The 14,361-nt window shown below is 48.5% G+C and overlaps 5 protein-coding genes and 1 non-coding gene across 6 annotated transcripts in view; 1 reads left to right on the top strand and 5 right to left on the bottom strand.

The window, feature by feature from the left end:
* Window positions 1-104: 104 nt before the first annotated feature.
* On the bottom strand, window positions 105-1,946 carry Pmar_PMAR006010 (conserved hypothetical protein; the record flags this gene model as incomplete). The annotated part of the gene is made up of 10 exons (XM_002774384.1): window positions 105-363; window positions 503-604; window positions 653-817; window positions 864-931; window positions 1,012-1,080; window positions 1,131-1,257; window positions 1,351-1,424; window positions 1,475-1,612; window positions 1,684-1,776; window positions 1,824-1,946. The coding sequence occupies 10 exons, from the start codon at window positions 1,944-1,946 to the stop codon at window positions 105-107; spliced, it is 1,218 nt and encodes a 405-aa protein (XP_002774430.1).
* On the top strand, window positions 1,272-1,345 carry Pmar_PMAR006011. Its single transcript has one exon. It is a non-coding gene; the product is annotated as a tRNA-Arg (tRNA).
* A 109-nt stretch (window positions 1,947-2,055) lies between the features above and the next one.
* Window positions 2,056-3,414, bottom strand: Pmar_PMAR006009 (hypothetical protein; the record flags this gene model as incomplete). Its single annotated transcript, XM_002774383.1, has 8 exons — window positions 2,056-2,387; window positions 2,438-2,557; window positions 2,599-2,694; window positions 2,742-2,820; window positions 2,866-2,996; window positions 3,048-3,132; window positions 3,185-3,289; window positions 3,341-3,414. The coding sequence occupies 7 exons, from the start codon at window positions 3,412-3,414 to the stop codon at window positions 2,465-2,467; spliced, it is 663 nt and encodes a 220-aa protein (XP_002774429.1). The 3' UTR covers window positions 2,056-2,387; window positions 2,438-2,464.
* An 843-nt stretch (window positions 3,415-4,257) lies between these two features.
* Pmar_PMAR006008 (zinc finger protein DHHC domain containing protein, putative) lies at window positions 4,258-4,487 on the bottom strand (the record flags this gene model as incomplete). The annotated part of the gene is made up of 2 exons (XM_002774382.1): window positions 4,258-4,364; window positions 4,410-4,487. Coding segments are annotated over 2 exons (185 nt in total), but the record flags the coding sequence as incomplete, so codon positions are not given.
* A 2,141-nt stretch (window positions 4,488-6,628) lies between these two features.
* Pmar_PMAR006007 (nucleolar RNA-associated protein, putative) lies at window positions 6,629-11,925 on the bottom strand. The gene is made up of 26 exons (XM_002774381.1): window positions 11,821-11,925; window positions 11,426-11,519; window positions 11,221-11,277; window positions 11,044-11,178; window positions 10,937-11,000; window positions 10,774-10,886; window positions 10,548-10,714; window positions 10,317-10,490; window positions 10,142-10,232; window positions 9,971-10,063; window positions 9,581-9,682; window positions 9,485-9,537; window positions 9,252-9,433; window positions 9,085-9,162; window positions 8,927-9,036; window positions 8,790-8,878; window positions 8,657-8,742; window positions 8,489-8,595; window positions 8,019-8,141; window positions 7,858-7,912; window positions 7,730-7,815; window positions 7,579-7,676; window positions 7,432-7,527; window positions 7,218-7,377; window positions 6,750-7,166; window positions 6,629-6,695 (listed from the first exon to the last, which is right to left on the bottom strand). The coding sequence occupies exons 1-26, from the start codon at window positions 11,895-11,897 to the stop codon at window positions 6,675-6,677; spliced, it is 2,928 nt and encodes a 975-aa protein (XP_002774427.1). The 5' UTR covers window positions 11,898-11,925; the 3' UTR covers window positions 6,629-6,674.
* Window positions 11,926-13,846: 1,921 nt separating this feature from the next.
* The window catches only part of Pmar_PMAR006006 (Vacuolar protein sorting-associated protein, putative), a gene marked incomplete at both ends in the record, with an annotated part of 1,539 nt that continues 1,024 nt past the window's right edge, over window positions 13,847-14,361 (bottom strand). The window contains 3 exons of the mRNA XM_002774380.1: window positions 13,847-13,954; window positions 14,004-14,071; window positions 14,222-14,348. Coding sequence (XP_002774426.1) covers window positions 13,847-13,954; window positions 14,004-14,071; window positions 14,222-14,348 — 303 coding nt within the window. The remainder of the gene's footprint in view (window positions 13,955-14,003; window positions 14,072-14,221; window positions 14,349-14,361) is intronic.

The raw sequence follows: 14,361 nt of genomic DNA, 5'->3' as shown, positions 1-14,361 counted from the left end.
ACGTTTGAATAATCCCCGGTGCAGGATTCGAACCCGAGACCGTCATGCTTCCATTGACCAAACCAAGCCGCACCAATTCAGAAGAAACACGCCATCAATTGAGTTCACTGAATTCTCTCTATCACCACGCTGGTAGCTCCTCCCCCACCATTGCATATCGTAGCGCACCCAACAGTATAATCATTTTCACCGAGAATTCTGCTGAGAGTTCCCACCAGGCGAGCTCCCGAGGCTCCTATGGGATGCCCGAGAGCAACCGCTCCTCCATCTACATTAACTCTCGATGGGTCCAGCTCCAATAATCTCATATTAGCTATCGCCACCGAAGAGAATGCCTCGTTGATCTCCCACACATCCACGTCCCTGACAGATCCCTCACCACACAACAGAATAGAGGAGGACTGACCTCACTCAAACACAGTGATATTGCGAATATAGATCGTTCGTCAACCTCTACTTCCCAACGTTCCGATCAATCCCCCCCGAAGTGTCCACGACTCACTTCGTCGTCATCCCCGCTCTTTGCAGGGCCACCCGCGCTGCTCCGGCTGGTGACAAGGAATAGTCTATTGGGTCCTGCTCGAAATCTGCCCACGATATAATCCTGAACGGCATTCTCGTAATCGATCACCTGGGCGCGCGCTACTTTTACCGAGCCAATGGGGTCAAGCCTTGTTCTCGGGAAAACTCCTCACTGACAACAACCAGCGCCGCAGCGCCATCGTTCAGTTTGGATGCATTAGCGGCTGTGATGGTACCGTCCTTGATAAAGGCTGGTCTCACCGCCGCTACCCGTTCGATTTTCAAATTCGTGAACCTGAGGGAGTCCTGCTTCCCACAACGGCCATCAGAGGAAGACTCACTCCTCGTCACTGTAAAAAATTTTAGGTTCGCCGCCTTTGACGGTTGAAGGTACTTCGACTGGAAATGCCTAAAGCACATCAGAACACAGCTGCTACCACCATACTCTCGGGGTAGAGGGGAGTGCATCATTAACCCCAACTACCCTACCTCGTTCTTCATCTTCCCTCTACTCCAGGCTGCCGCTGCCCTTTGATAGGATTGGATGGCGTAATCATCCTGAGAGGATGGGGATATATAATATTCAACTCGGCGATGGGGGACCGCACTTGCTCCTCTCGAGTGATGCCGAACTCTTTGACGGTTTTCTCGGCACACTTGCCCATGTGAATGTCATTGTACACATCCCAAAGACCATCCCTCAGGACAAGATCCACTAGCTGACCATGGCCATATCTAATCAAAATAACGCCCGATTAGTTCAGCTGGATAGAATGTCTGCCTACGGAGCAGATGGTCGTAGGTTCGAATCCTGCATCGGGTACTTACTTATATCCTCCACTCCGAGCTTCTGTTAGTGCGTGAGGCGTATTACTCATAGACTCCATCCCTCCCGCGACGATCTGCCACCATTGCACACTCCTCCATAGATATCTAAACCCCTAAGACCTACCACGTCCGCCTCTCCAATAGCGATCGAAGCCGCAGCCATAGAGACGGCCTTCATGCCACTACTGCACACTTTATTCACACTCATCACATTAGTAGACGACGGCAGCTTAGCCGCTAAGGCAGCCTGACGCACTGGTGCCTACACAGATAATGGCTGCATCAGCGTGCTCGTTGCTGAACGTATCGCCGACTTTCCCAGTCCCGTACTACCTGTCCACATGCAGCTGACAATACATGCCCCATAATCACTTGATCCACCTCACCCACATCGACCTTAGCTTGAGCCAAGGCCCTTGTGATCGCCTAAGTCGAGTTGAGATACCCTCCGAGCTCTCTGCAGGGGTACTCACATGGGCTCCCAGCTGAGGTGCTTTGAAGGACGACAGTCTCCCCAAAAAGGAGCCAATCGGAGTTCGAGCATATCCCACAATAACCGCCGACCGAGGCAAGGACAGAGCACGAATGATGGTCATTAGATAACACGATTAACAACCCGCCTTCCCAAAACTCGCACAGGTTCGATCCCGGTAATTACCAACTCGGCACAACCAAGCAGTCCAAAGTCGATGACACGCATTCCAGATCTGCGAACACTCTTCACAGTTTGCAAAGAGGCTCGCAAATCTCCTCCCACAGAATTGGCGGTATCCCACTACGTGACAACGAAGCAGTAGTACTACTAGTATAATAAATATGATATCGATCGAGCAATGACAACTTAGCTTTCAAGACGAGAGACTCGACACTGATTTCGCCAACAACAATTGTATCAGTGCAACGACCGCTACTACAGGTTCATTGGCAGCATCATCTACATTGGATGCATACAAAATAATAGTAATAATTCATGACCATCGTGCACAGCCGGATGAATGAAAAGAACAACAACAATCTCAGAAATTATTGATAAGTATCTGAGGTCCAACCACAAAAGATACGCAAAGATACCACCTCAAAATCTCACTCATCAGAAGAAGAAGAGCCAAGCTCCTCATTGCACTGTTCCCTCAACCGTCGGTGTTCGCCCTTCTGGAGGGAATGGAGCGAAGGGGATCGGTAGAGCTTCCTCTTCCAACACCGATGCCTACCCAGACATGTCACTAAATCCCACAAAAGATGGCGTACATCAGTCCTAGTCCCTCCCCTCTCCGTCGAGCTCATCATCGGAGTCGACAGTTCCCTCTGCCGCGGAGAAGTAGTGAAGAATGACAAGCCCTTGTACTAGAATCAAAGGTATTCCCATCACATCACCAAGGCCGCATGCTCACCTTGATCGCGTAATACAGAGTCAGAGCACCAGTCGAGATCATGAACAAACCAGAGAGGACGCAAAAGAACGACCAGAACCTAAAGCGGCATTCATCAAAAGCATCGCCATCTATAGCAACCTACCCCGAGTTGACCTTCACTCCATCGTTCTCTCCCAACAACACCATCAACATCCTAGCCTCTCCCTCCTCCCCTTCACCCACCGACCGAACCGACTTGTACGTGTAGTTACCGCTACATAGCATCCCGATCACCTGATCGATTAGGGCCCATCGAGCGGAGCGAAGCTGTTGGATATTTATTACAATATAGAAGACTGCACGGCCAATGAACGACGTCATGAAAGGCAGAACAGCTCGTATGACTTTATGCGCTTTCGAGTCTCGGGGCCTGACAAGCGATAGGTCCCCGGATCGATCCCCGCAGCCGGCATTTTTCTCACCACAGTTCTGCAATCATACCGGCAACACCCAGGCCGCCGAACAATGCAAGGTCTGCCAAATTACGCAGCAACCTCCAGAACGAATACTGTGGACAAAATATGTACCTAAATCACAAAATGCCGCAGCCGGGGTTCGAACCCGAGACCTCCCCCTACGACAACGAATGCACCACCATCAACAGGCACGAGCCGCTTCCGCTTAGACGAATGATGTGCTCTATGCTGGCCATTACAACAAGCTGGCATGCAAAGGGTACCAACTATCCTCCCAAACACCAACAATAGATAACAAGAGAAACTGCAAACATCAATCACTCCACAGTGCATTCTTCTAACAACAAGCTCGCGTATGAGGACATTCGTAACGGGCCGAAAATTACTGCTAAAAACCTGGCAACATCTCATCACAAACACGATAGACTACAAATCCTGAAGCGCACGCGGAAGATTTTCTGCCAGGATTCTTCCGTATCGAATCCTTATACGTTTGCCCTTTACAAAGTAGCCAACAATGGAGCCCTAGATTCGGAACCTACAAGGCATCACGCAAATGAGTCGAGCATGAGACCGCCTGATGATCCTACCGCTGACACGATGCCGACAATCGACGCTAATACGAGGGCTAGTGAGGCCCATGGAAGTCTGCTACTGATGGAGAAGTACAAATACCTGAGTACGGAGTAAACATAGCATTATTCTTCCATCCCAGAGGTCCCAGGATCGATTCCCAGGTGCGACAACTCCAACGAGTCTCTGCGTATTACACCACAATGATCCCTCCAACAGCCGCCGTGCCTATCCACATTTGACACATTCGAGGCAGTGCGGTACGGAATAATAAAAAGCCCAATACGAGGACCGCGGCGAGCGAGCATACCTGCTGCAACCACTACGCAGCCCTCTGACAAAATCAACCCTACCACTATCCATGCAATGGGCATTCGGCCGACCGGTCGTTCCCGATCAAGAGCATAGTCGACGCATGCGTAGACACCAAGGGCTATGCTGAAGAGCATGTAAATGCTACATACCGCTATGAATAATACCTAGTAAGATCTAGTCGGACTTCAGACAGGAGCGGTATCACGTACGAAGGCCCTCCGGTTCCGTAGCCCAATGCAATTGTTCACCACCGCACAGTGGTGGTCGAAACCACGGATACAGTACCCGCACTCAGAACCTGGGGTGTTGAAGTTTAGCAACTTTGTGAATACAAAATGCTCACAATGACTCCACCCTTCGAGACGGTAGATTTTACACGTAGTACAGAAACGCACATCGTGACCAGTGGAAAAATCCCGAGCTGTGTCCAAGTCCAGTACAGTGTTCACGTATAAGGCGTAGCTGACGATTTGGTAAAAAGATGGTATGGAAGCGAACGCACACCTGCAATTATCATCAGAGCTCCGCCACCTATCATCTCGTATCTCGCGCCGGTACCTAGAATAGGCGCAAGATACGTTATCCGGAAAATCAGAGGCAAATGGAAATTGACAGGTGAGGATCTCAGCCGCCCGAACGCGGCTACTACATCGAATGAGATATGGCAAACCAACGAGTCTTCTTCCTACTCCTCATCGGGTCCTCGTCCCGTCTCAGTCAACACTTCTAAAGGCGGAACTACACCAGGGTCTGATAGTGCTGTAACCAGAAAGGTAAGAGTGGTGAGGATGAAGAGAATCTGGAAGGCTCGTGTGAGAGGGAGAATGGGAGGGGATTACCCACCAGATTGGCAACCACCAGGCCCGGCTCGGGGTCTCGAATATCATAGAAGAGGGATAGAAGGACAAGGCCGAGGTGGGTGAGGAGGCCCGACCCTGTTAGCAGGAGAAGTGAGGATGCTGAGGGGAGATGGCACTGTATAGGGTCGACCACGGAAAACTCCTCAGACGATGTCAACGAGATTGCCCTCGAATCGACCTAGAAGAGATCTTGCTACGATACATTGAGCCCCCTTGAATTGAACCCGCTTTCACCACCGTCGTACAACTTCTTCTTCGCGGAGCATACATCCAAGGCAGAACTGTCCGGAACATACACAGGGCCTCGAGGACTTCTTCGGGCATTTCCGTCGTCTTCAGGGGCGTCGCCTGATGATAGGCAAGGACGATTATGTAGGGGTAAAACCGTCCAAAGTCTGGGAGACATAATCGTTTATTGATAAAATGGTGCGTCTCAAACGCCAATTGCGGGGACAATCGCCGATCGTCGATCGGAGAGGATAGCCAACATATCATAAGAATTTCGCGAGTCAAGACGAACTACCGATTGAATATACTCGATCAATCAAGTCAAGATTTCGACTTCACTAGGCGATACTATAGTGTAATTCAAGGGCTTTTGAATCTAGTGTGGTATCAGCCTTACTCAGAAGCTTCAAGAGAGCTGAGAGCCCGTTAGTATTGAATAGGATAATGCCGAATGGAGGAGCAAGCGAGACAAAAACATTCCGAGTTCCGCGAAGAATTTTCAACTAAGGAAGATTCTCTGTTAGAACTCAATAACTCAACATTAATAAACAGTATTGTAGTGCAATTTGAGGACTTTTGGATTTGGTGTGGTAACAACCTTACTCACAAACCTTGCAAGAACTTGGATTCTTTTAGAACCGCACAAGATAGTGCTTAGCGTAAAAGCAGGTAATGATGTTATGTATTCTACTATCCTAGCTCTGAGCAGAGTTTTCATTGGAGAAAAGTCCTCCGACAGGACTCAACAAACCTGTACCACTAGGCAATACCATAGTGTTATTTCGGGGGTTTCGGACCCGGTGTGGTACTCGCCTTACTCCAAATACTCGAGAACTATTTTGAAAAGCACGAAGTGTTGGAGGGAACAGTGCTCCTACTCCCTTCTGAGCGTCTGAATTGTATTCCCTTTCTCTACACGTTGGTATGCTTGAATGTCTCTGGTTGAAGTAGCACCAGTGGTGTCTACTTCGTACATGCGTGAGTGTACTGCTGACACAAGTCCTGTAGCTGGGAAGCTTAGCTAGTGGTGCCAAGTAACCTGATGAATTCTGATATTGTGAGAGTGTTGATCCAGATTGGGTTCATCCCTGTAGTGGTACTTTTCTTCATTCAATCTAACCCACAGCTACCCTGGGTAAGGTTGGACGTTTAGTAGCTCAATTTTGTGGGCTGCGTTAACGACGTCTGGAGGTACTCATCCCTATTCACAATATCAGGACCCCAGGGCATGATGCCCTCAGACACGAGCTGCTTGTGCCTCGTACAGCCGCTATGGTCAAAGTTTATCGAGAGGGAGTTGAATCGAGACTTATACCGCTTTCCGAACAGGAGTCGTTGTAGTCAGGAGTTGGAATAAAGTTGGTAAGAATAGCAATACCAACTTATATCCACAGATAGAAGTATACTCAAACAACTCTCCGACGAGTAGCACTCCCAATATCATCAACTGCAGGGAACCCAAATCAACAGCAAGTAAGAGAAACCTTTGACGTTGGTAGAAGAAGTAGTAGTAGTTTACGTTATAGGAGATTACTGCCGACCTGAACAGCCACAACCGATGAGTCAATCAAGCCGGGAACAATCGTGTAGCCTACCCCCTGCATCTTAACATTTTTCACCACTCCTCCACACATCCCCTTCACAACGTTCTCCAATACCCACGCATAGTTGGGTACCACCAAATCCTCGCTAACAGCTAGATGCTGCATCCCGCCGGCCAGCTGCTTCCTGCTGGCCACACTAGCACCAGGTCTCCACTTGATACCAATGATAGACCCACGAGCACCACAAAGGAAGACTCCGGCCGAGCCAAAGTGACGAGTGCACTGTTGCTGTAGTAGAGATGCGTCAACCTTATTTCGGACCAGTGTGATAACCACATCCAGCGAGGAGAGGTTCTCCGACGGCAAAGGTTTGAGAATTCGATGCCACCGAGCGCTTAATGCATGCTTGAGCGAAGCCGACGCCAGAGAAGCCATTCGCTGACACAGTGCATTGCTCGGAGTACGAACCTGATAAGGGAGATGCCCGGTTCGAATCCTGGTAGAGGCATTTTTACGCACCAAGAGACAATGAGGGTCAAGGCGACTGCTGATCCACATCTTGGGTCTGGTCGAGATAGGAACAGCTTCATAACAAGCTTGTAGTTTCTCTAATAGACGTTGAGACTCCTCACTATCCTCCTCGTTCTCCTCACCGGGCGTCAACGACTGCAGCAAGTAACTGAGGTCAATCGATGAAAATGGGCAGCGCTGGGATTCGAACCCGCCACCTTACATGGGCCGTTCGCTGGAATGCCAATTCTCAATCAGCTTCAACCAGAGCAGAACTGCAGTGTGAGGAGATTGGGGATTTTGGCTCACCACCACATGCCTGATGGAAATCTTGCTCTTCTAGCCGAAACTTGTATTTCCTCAATTCTACATCATGCTCAACTCTGCGAAGTTATCCAAGCCAACACCTTTGAGTAGAAGTCGTTTGTCCAACCATCGCTTGGCTGCTCGAATAGCCGGCGCTAGACACTGACAAGCACTATCGTGAGACCGCAGGTTCGAATCCCACAGCCGGCACTTACTGGATATAAAGCGGTCATCGAGTGAATCCAGTTCCGATGGGTCGGCTGGTACCACAGAGTTCGCAATGGCGAGAAGTACTCCCAACCTGAGAGCATCCAATGCGAATTCCGAGTAAATATTTCCGCACTCATCCTTTGCTTGCTTGGAGTGGTGGTAGTGGCAGCTGTGGCCAGCTGGACAACCTGTCAACACAACACTCAGGAGACCCAAGTTCGATCCCTGCACCCTCCAACCTACCTCTTCCCTGTGCCACATTCTGCATCGATACGTAACTCGTCGACCTCCTACATGTACGTCCATGAATGGATTCTCCGTAGCCGATATATTGACATCAGAGAAATCCTCAGTCACCAGCAAACCCTCCCGAATCTTCAACAGCAAGGCGAGTTTAGTGTCGATGATCGCCTGGGGCTGACAAAGAAAAGTGGATAAGTCGTAACACTGCCAAATAACGAGTAAGTTGAAAATTCCCATACTCGAGCCGGTCTGACTTCCTCGCAAGATGAGATAACTATTTTCAAAATTTTGTGAACACAGTGTTCAAGATCGTTCTGCAAACCGCCATCATATCGCATAGAATTGTATTCTCGAATTTCCACAGACTTACGCTGTGAATTCATAAGATAATATAACAACATTTCCTAATTCATCGCCAGTTCATGTGAAGGTCGTAATTTTTTTAGATAGCCACTGGAAAAGCGACTCGGGCACGTTCGTGCATCGTGTCGCTGTTACCGAGCTCGCGAACACATAATTACTTTGGTCGGCCAAGCTGCATTCGACTCCAACTCGATGACAACCTCTAGCAGGCCGGATATACTCGAGCCTTCTTGATCGATAGACGTGTAGCTGAATGCTGGATCACCTGGGAAGCATTCATTGCTCTCATTCAAGCAACCCGGGTTCAAATCCCATCCCATACCCACTTGGACGCACATCCTTGATCGCCAGAGGAATATCTTCCATTCCTTGTAGAGCATCCCGGAGCAGCTCAAAGTTGCGCCAAAGACTCCTAATACACCAATCAGAATACAAACAAGTGCTCCTCCTAAGCCGAACCTATCAGCTGGTCTCAATCCCGCAATGTGGCCCAACGGTGTCACATACAGCTCCTCATAAGACACCTCATGATGCTCCAACACATGCCTCTGCAAAGGTCAACCTTCTCGATCCATACAACACATACCACACCTTACAATGATCTGCCCTTCCACTGACTCGTCATCAGCGCCATTCCAGACACAGCACTCTAGCATGGTACCATCCTTGAACCGTCTCAACTCAGACTTCGGCCCCCACAGCTCGCCTGACAATCTCAACCTAAAATCTTCGCTGTGCACAAGATACGCCTTACGCCATGCTTCCGCATCCTCTGCTTTGGGTGATGGACCCTTATCCAGTAGCCTACCGGTATTCTCACTGTTCAATATACCTACGGAATAACAGCGCTCGCCCTGATGATCGATTATGACAATTTAACCCAACGACCAACGTAACGAGTCTAACAGATAACATTCTTACCTCCAGCGGTGATAGTTCCCTTCTCTATCGACCTCCTTACTGCCAGCGACTTCATCCGGTTGTTTAGCGCGCGCCCCAGTAATCGATTTACTTCCCCCTCCAGCTGACGACTCGCCAAGAACGTTCCGTCCATTGGCAAAGTTACAGCAAAATCCCAGCGCAATCGGAGGCTTCTACCCGAGCTGGAAATACAGAAATCTTTCACGTGTTAACGAGTAAACTCTTCCTATTACTTCTCACCAAATACCTCCATGAATGGATCCGCTTCCTTCGGGTCATCCAACAGCTAAAATCATCTCAATGTGCGAACACCATACCCCCTCTCCTACCTCCAGAGACTGCTTAGCTGCAAGTCCAATCTCATCAATAGTGACCAAGCTGATACGCCACAGGATATTATAGGCTCGATCGAAGCCAGAAAACAGTTGTGCCTGACCAGAGGCTGATGCATGCTTGTTCCAACGCCCGCTGATGGCGAGCCCTACGATCCCCAATTGACGACATCTCGAGACAATTAGACCCAATATAGAGTAATCCAATCGAGCGGCATGGAGCCCAGCAATTAGCCACCTCGCGAGGTACTCACGAAATACAAGGAGAATGAATCGAGACTACAGGAGCATCGCCACGCAGGTGAAGCAATAGAGTTACTGATCCTATCTAACTAGTGGTTCCTCTGCCGATTTATTTTCTGCTATACAAGGTGCGTGAAGCCTTACCGAGTCAGACAGATCGGGTATCGAGCGCTCCTCCTTCTCCTGAGAGCCCAAAACCAAGGCGTTGGACTTCCAATCTGTGGAGGATAAGAGTACCTGATAAACACATCTCGAGGAAGGTTGGTGTGAAACTGACTAAGTTCGTGTTAACGGGTACGGCTACCCCCATATTACAAGTGCGAGCTTGAATATTTGGTAAGCACTGGTGGAATGTGGCAATCTCGAGGACGATATTACGTGATCGATAATCACAGCAAGATGGTACCTAAACGCCCAGGTGCATGTATCGAACCCACGTCCTCCCGCATCGTAACCAGCAAGCCCAACCACCAGACCATCTCACTACTACCCTGATAAACCAGCATTCTCCTCCCCATCTCTCCTATAGAGGAATCCTCTCTGATATGCCCAAATCTTCAACAGCGTCACAGCCTTCGAATAAGATGGATGAGAGCCGCTGCCCGTCTCCATCGATGAGGAACTCAAACGCATCCAAATGTCCTCTGCAACCTCCGAGTTGTAACTAAAAAAGATACGCCCTAGGAATCTTCGGCGTGCGCGGAAACCCGATGAGCATTACAGTGGCGTGGGTTGCTCGCTATCGTGACCATCCATACGGTTGCAGTTTCTTTCCAAACCAAGTCTGGCCAACCAGCTGGACTCGGGACCAGAGGTGGCTGTTGGATCAGTACCATCAGCAATACTTGGTAAAAGCCTTATCACCCATGTTGATCCGATGGGGCAAATCTGAAATGACCTCGATCGGACCTATTCTGAATCTTACGAAGAGCAACCTAAGATATCACCTCAACGATAGGCTTCGCTCGATCCCCACAGAAGTATCCTATCTTCAGCTCAACCTTCGAGCCATCCATGATCTCTGCCAATTGCCTCAACTGCTCCCCCACATATGCATTTCCTATCAACAGTAAAAGAGTCAGGGTTCGCTCACTACCATAAACCTCCTACGTTTATTGAGGTATCGACCATTGAGATAGTCCTTGCTCTGCAAACATTTCGCCGGAATTACAACCTACACATCCCAATTCCCATACCACTCCTTTCTCAAATCCTACCTCAACATCCACGACCAATCTCGGCTTGGCACATGCCCTCTTAGGGTAGCTACCAACAACCTTCACCTCTTCAGGTGGATAGTATACGAAATCATGTTGCTGCGAGTTCGGGAAGAAATAGAGGTCAGGGAACTCCTAAGGAAAGATCTTCATCGACTGCTATCGTCAAGTTTCTACATCCTGGAAGTCGCTCCCCAAATCCTTCTCCTGCGTTTTCTTAACACTGCGTATCACCTAAGAACTCAGCCACTGCACCGAAGAGTATTCCATGGTCATCAAGAAAAACATTGGGAGAATTTCATCGGGTACTTATGATATCGTATTCCAACCTTCGCAGAAGAAGCTTCTGCTCACTTTTCCCCTCCTACCCCCTCAGACTTACCTCCTGAACCATCTTGGACAGCTTGTTGAGCTTATCCCAGTTTGGGGTCGTGGATGCAAGGAGCTCCTCCAGTTGTAATCGGAGAAGATTCGACCTACACAAATTCGAATATATGTTCGCTCTCCTCAGCTGAGTTCAAGAGTTCACTCTTCAGAGACGAATGAGAATGCTCCGAAATTTACCCATAAACTCCCATGTGTCACCAACACATGTAGTTGACCATGTGCATATTTTCTCAAACTGTGCGAATTCGAGACAAATCAAAAGTGAATGGCGCGTGAGGCGTGGATGATGAAACTGAGGGCTTCCGACATTTCTCGTATCATCCCCTCGGGTACTCTTAAGAGGAGGAGAGAAGTGATAGAGCTCATCTAAAAAGCCCACTATATTATAACCTGTGCATAGTCCTATTATCATTGTTATCCACAATAGCCTGTGCTACAGCCTCCGGCCCAACGACTGGTGTAGGCATGATGATGAAGAAGAAAAGGACCTCAACTACTATATACCACTCTTATCTCAACCACACCCGAATGGGAGATCATAGCGTCTCTTGATAGAAACAGCAGTATACACCTCAGACATTGTAGACTATACAAGGCGCAAGTAAGCCTTCCTCAACCTCAACCATTTAAGTGAATTATCATAGCGTGACATCACCATCCGGGACATAACTCCAAATCGAAATAACCGTCAAACTTGCAATCCTGAAAAATCTTGCATTTCCTCAACTCTGCAAAGTTCAATTCCCGATTTTCTCTGTATCTCTATGGTGACTATGCACATTGTCATAATAGGATTAACCTTCTACTCGAATGCGGAAGGTAATTTCGAAGGGGAAGTACATCCCGAAAAGGTCGTCTCTCCGACCTTTCCTCTCTTCCACGCGAATAGTGATGCCAACTTCTTCCCGAGCGACCCACACATGAGCGATGATGAACTACCAATACAAACAACAGAGCCTTCTCCATCACGTTACGAAGTGGAAGGACCATCTCCATGGGAAGCCTTTAAAATGCGAGAGTCGCGACTGATGGAGCTCTTGGGAGAAATGAGAGCCCAGCATGAAGTTTTCAGCACAGAACATCATCATTTCACTCATGCCGATGCTGAGAGGATTTCGAGTGTCATAGATGAGATCTTTACTCTACTAGGGCATCACAGTGGAGAGGAACAAGGCGTACACTATCCAACACTGTTGTCGGAACTGTGGACATTGCACAACCAACACCCCGGCTTAGTCGATGCTGCTATCAACGGTAGTCATAGAAACTACCTCCATGCATGGGCTGAGGAAAACGATGGGAATACTGATGCTGGGGGGTATGGTCAAGATGAGGAACCTCATTCAAATGAGGACGGACCCGAGGGAGGGAGGGATTCTCCTTATCCTCAAGGAACTCCCTGGCCGTCGTCTGAACATACAAGGCTTGCTGACACGCCTGATATAGGAGAGGTGTTTGCCGAAGATCCTCCATCAGCTGTGGGTATCCACACCCACAACGACGCCGAGCACGACACTGCCCATAGTATAAGCCTCATACATCCAACAGTAAGTGGTAGTAGCGTTAAGATCTCAACATGTACCTTGTTATCATCAGACTCTACCTGCGCTACGTCGGTTAAGGGAGAATAGATAGCGATAGTCCTCACAGACTTCCGTTGTCATCATCACCATCATAACGGTGACCACCACACTTCCGACTCTCTCGCTGATTCACATTACTCTTCTCAGTGCTACTTACTACTACTACACCCATCGCAACAAGGTCGATGAATATCGATGGTCTAAGCTCTCGCTACTAGAGGCCTGTCGAGGGATGCTCGACAGCAGTTCGCATTCGTGTACGACCCGTCATGCATTGTGATGACGATGCCGTTGTCCACTGAGCTCTTTGAGTTAGTAGTCGGCGGGCTCACACTAGTCGGCACACCCACAGTTCAGGGTTATCAATAAGCTTAACATAGTCGTACAAAAATTTGCATGACTCATTCCGTTCACTCTGAATCAGATGGGGACTGTCAAGTTAGCCAAGCCTCTTATTTAGGGTCGCCGATGATCTCGCACATCTGCGAGAGTGTATATAAATAGAAATTTTATCTCCTTTCGATCCACCTCAGTTAGTAACTGAGGTGGATCAAAAGGAGATAAAATTTCTGACACTTACAGGTAACTGACAGTTACCATCCGACTATCGTCTGAGTAATCGCTGTGTGCCGAAGGAAGTCAAGACTACCATTGAGTGGTAAATTGCGAAGCGCGTGGTACTTATTCTCCCACTTACGGCAATTTCGTTCGTACTTGGGAACGAATCATGCAGCTCGATCTTTCACAAGGAGACACTAATTGTGTCACACTAAGAACTCAACAAATGCATCTCGAGAAGCAATGGTTCCGTCTCGGGTAAAATGACAGTTTCTTCAGCCAATTGTTTTTCGCCATAAAGTGATCTCTTGCTGTTTGAAGTATCGACGATCCTCCTCGTCCACTAACACCAGGTTGAGGAAGTATCTCACCGAGAATTTATTCTGAACAACTCCAATGATGACCGAGAGTCCAAAGCAACCTACTGCTCACCTGAACATTCTTATAGGTGGGAGTTAGGTCAAATCCGGATAAATAGAGACGGACTGGGATGCATTCAGCTGAAAAGAAGAAGGAAAAATACTCAAGGCTTTCCACAGCTGATCCGATACAATTTCGGATACGAATTCGCGAAGAAGTGTTCAGAAACCAATAAAAATTTCCCAAAATTTCATCAGAATTTTCATGTGACCAGCACAGACTTTCATTACCTCTCACAGGTGATCCATCCATAATCTCGAATTTAGTGACAGTCTCGTTATCAGTCGTCCCCCCGAGCTGATTCGAGCCGGCACCAGCCCCTGTAACTTCTCGACGTATTATGTCCAGTTCCATGTGCTGTAGGAAAATT

The sequence above is a fragment of the Perkinsus marinus genome (genome assembly GCF_000006405.1).
Source record: "Perkinsus marinus ATCC 50983 genomic scaffold scf_1104296958234, whole genome shotgun sequence".
NCBI lineage: Eukaryota > Perkinsozoa > Perkinsida > Perkinsidae > Perkinsus > Perkinsus marinus.
The sequence above is the reverse complement of the archived record's forward strand: the minus strand, read 5'-3'. Positions and strand labels throughout refer to the sequence as shown.

Bases quoted from the DNA above. Each gene is read 5' to 3' on its own strand.
- Pmar_PMAR006007 (XM_002774381.1), bottom strand. From the start codon at position 11,897: ATGCCTACACCAGTCGTTGGGCCGGAGGCTGTAGCACAGGCTATTGTG. The intron at 11,001-11,043 runs GTAGGATTTGAG...TGGGATGTGTAG, and splicing joins GATTGGTCGTGGATGTTGAG to GTTGTAATTCCGGCGAAATG. The intron at 9,037-9,084 runs GTAAGGCGTATC...TGAGATTGTCAG, and splicing joins AGAGGATGCGGAAGCATGGC to GCGAGCTGTGGGGGCCGAAG.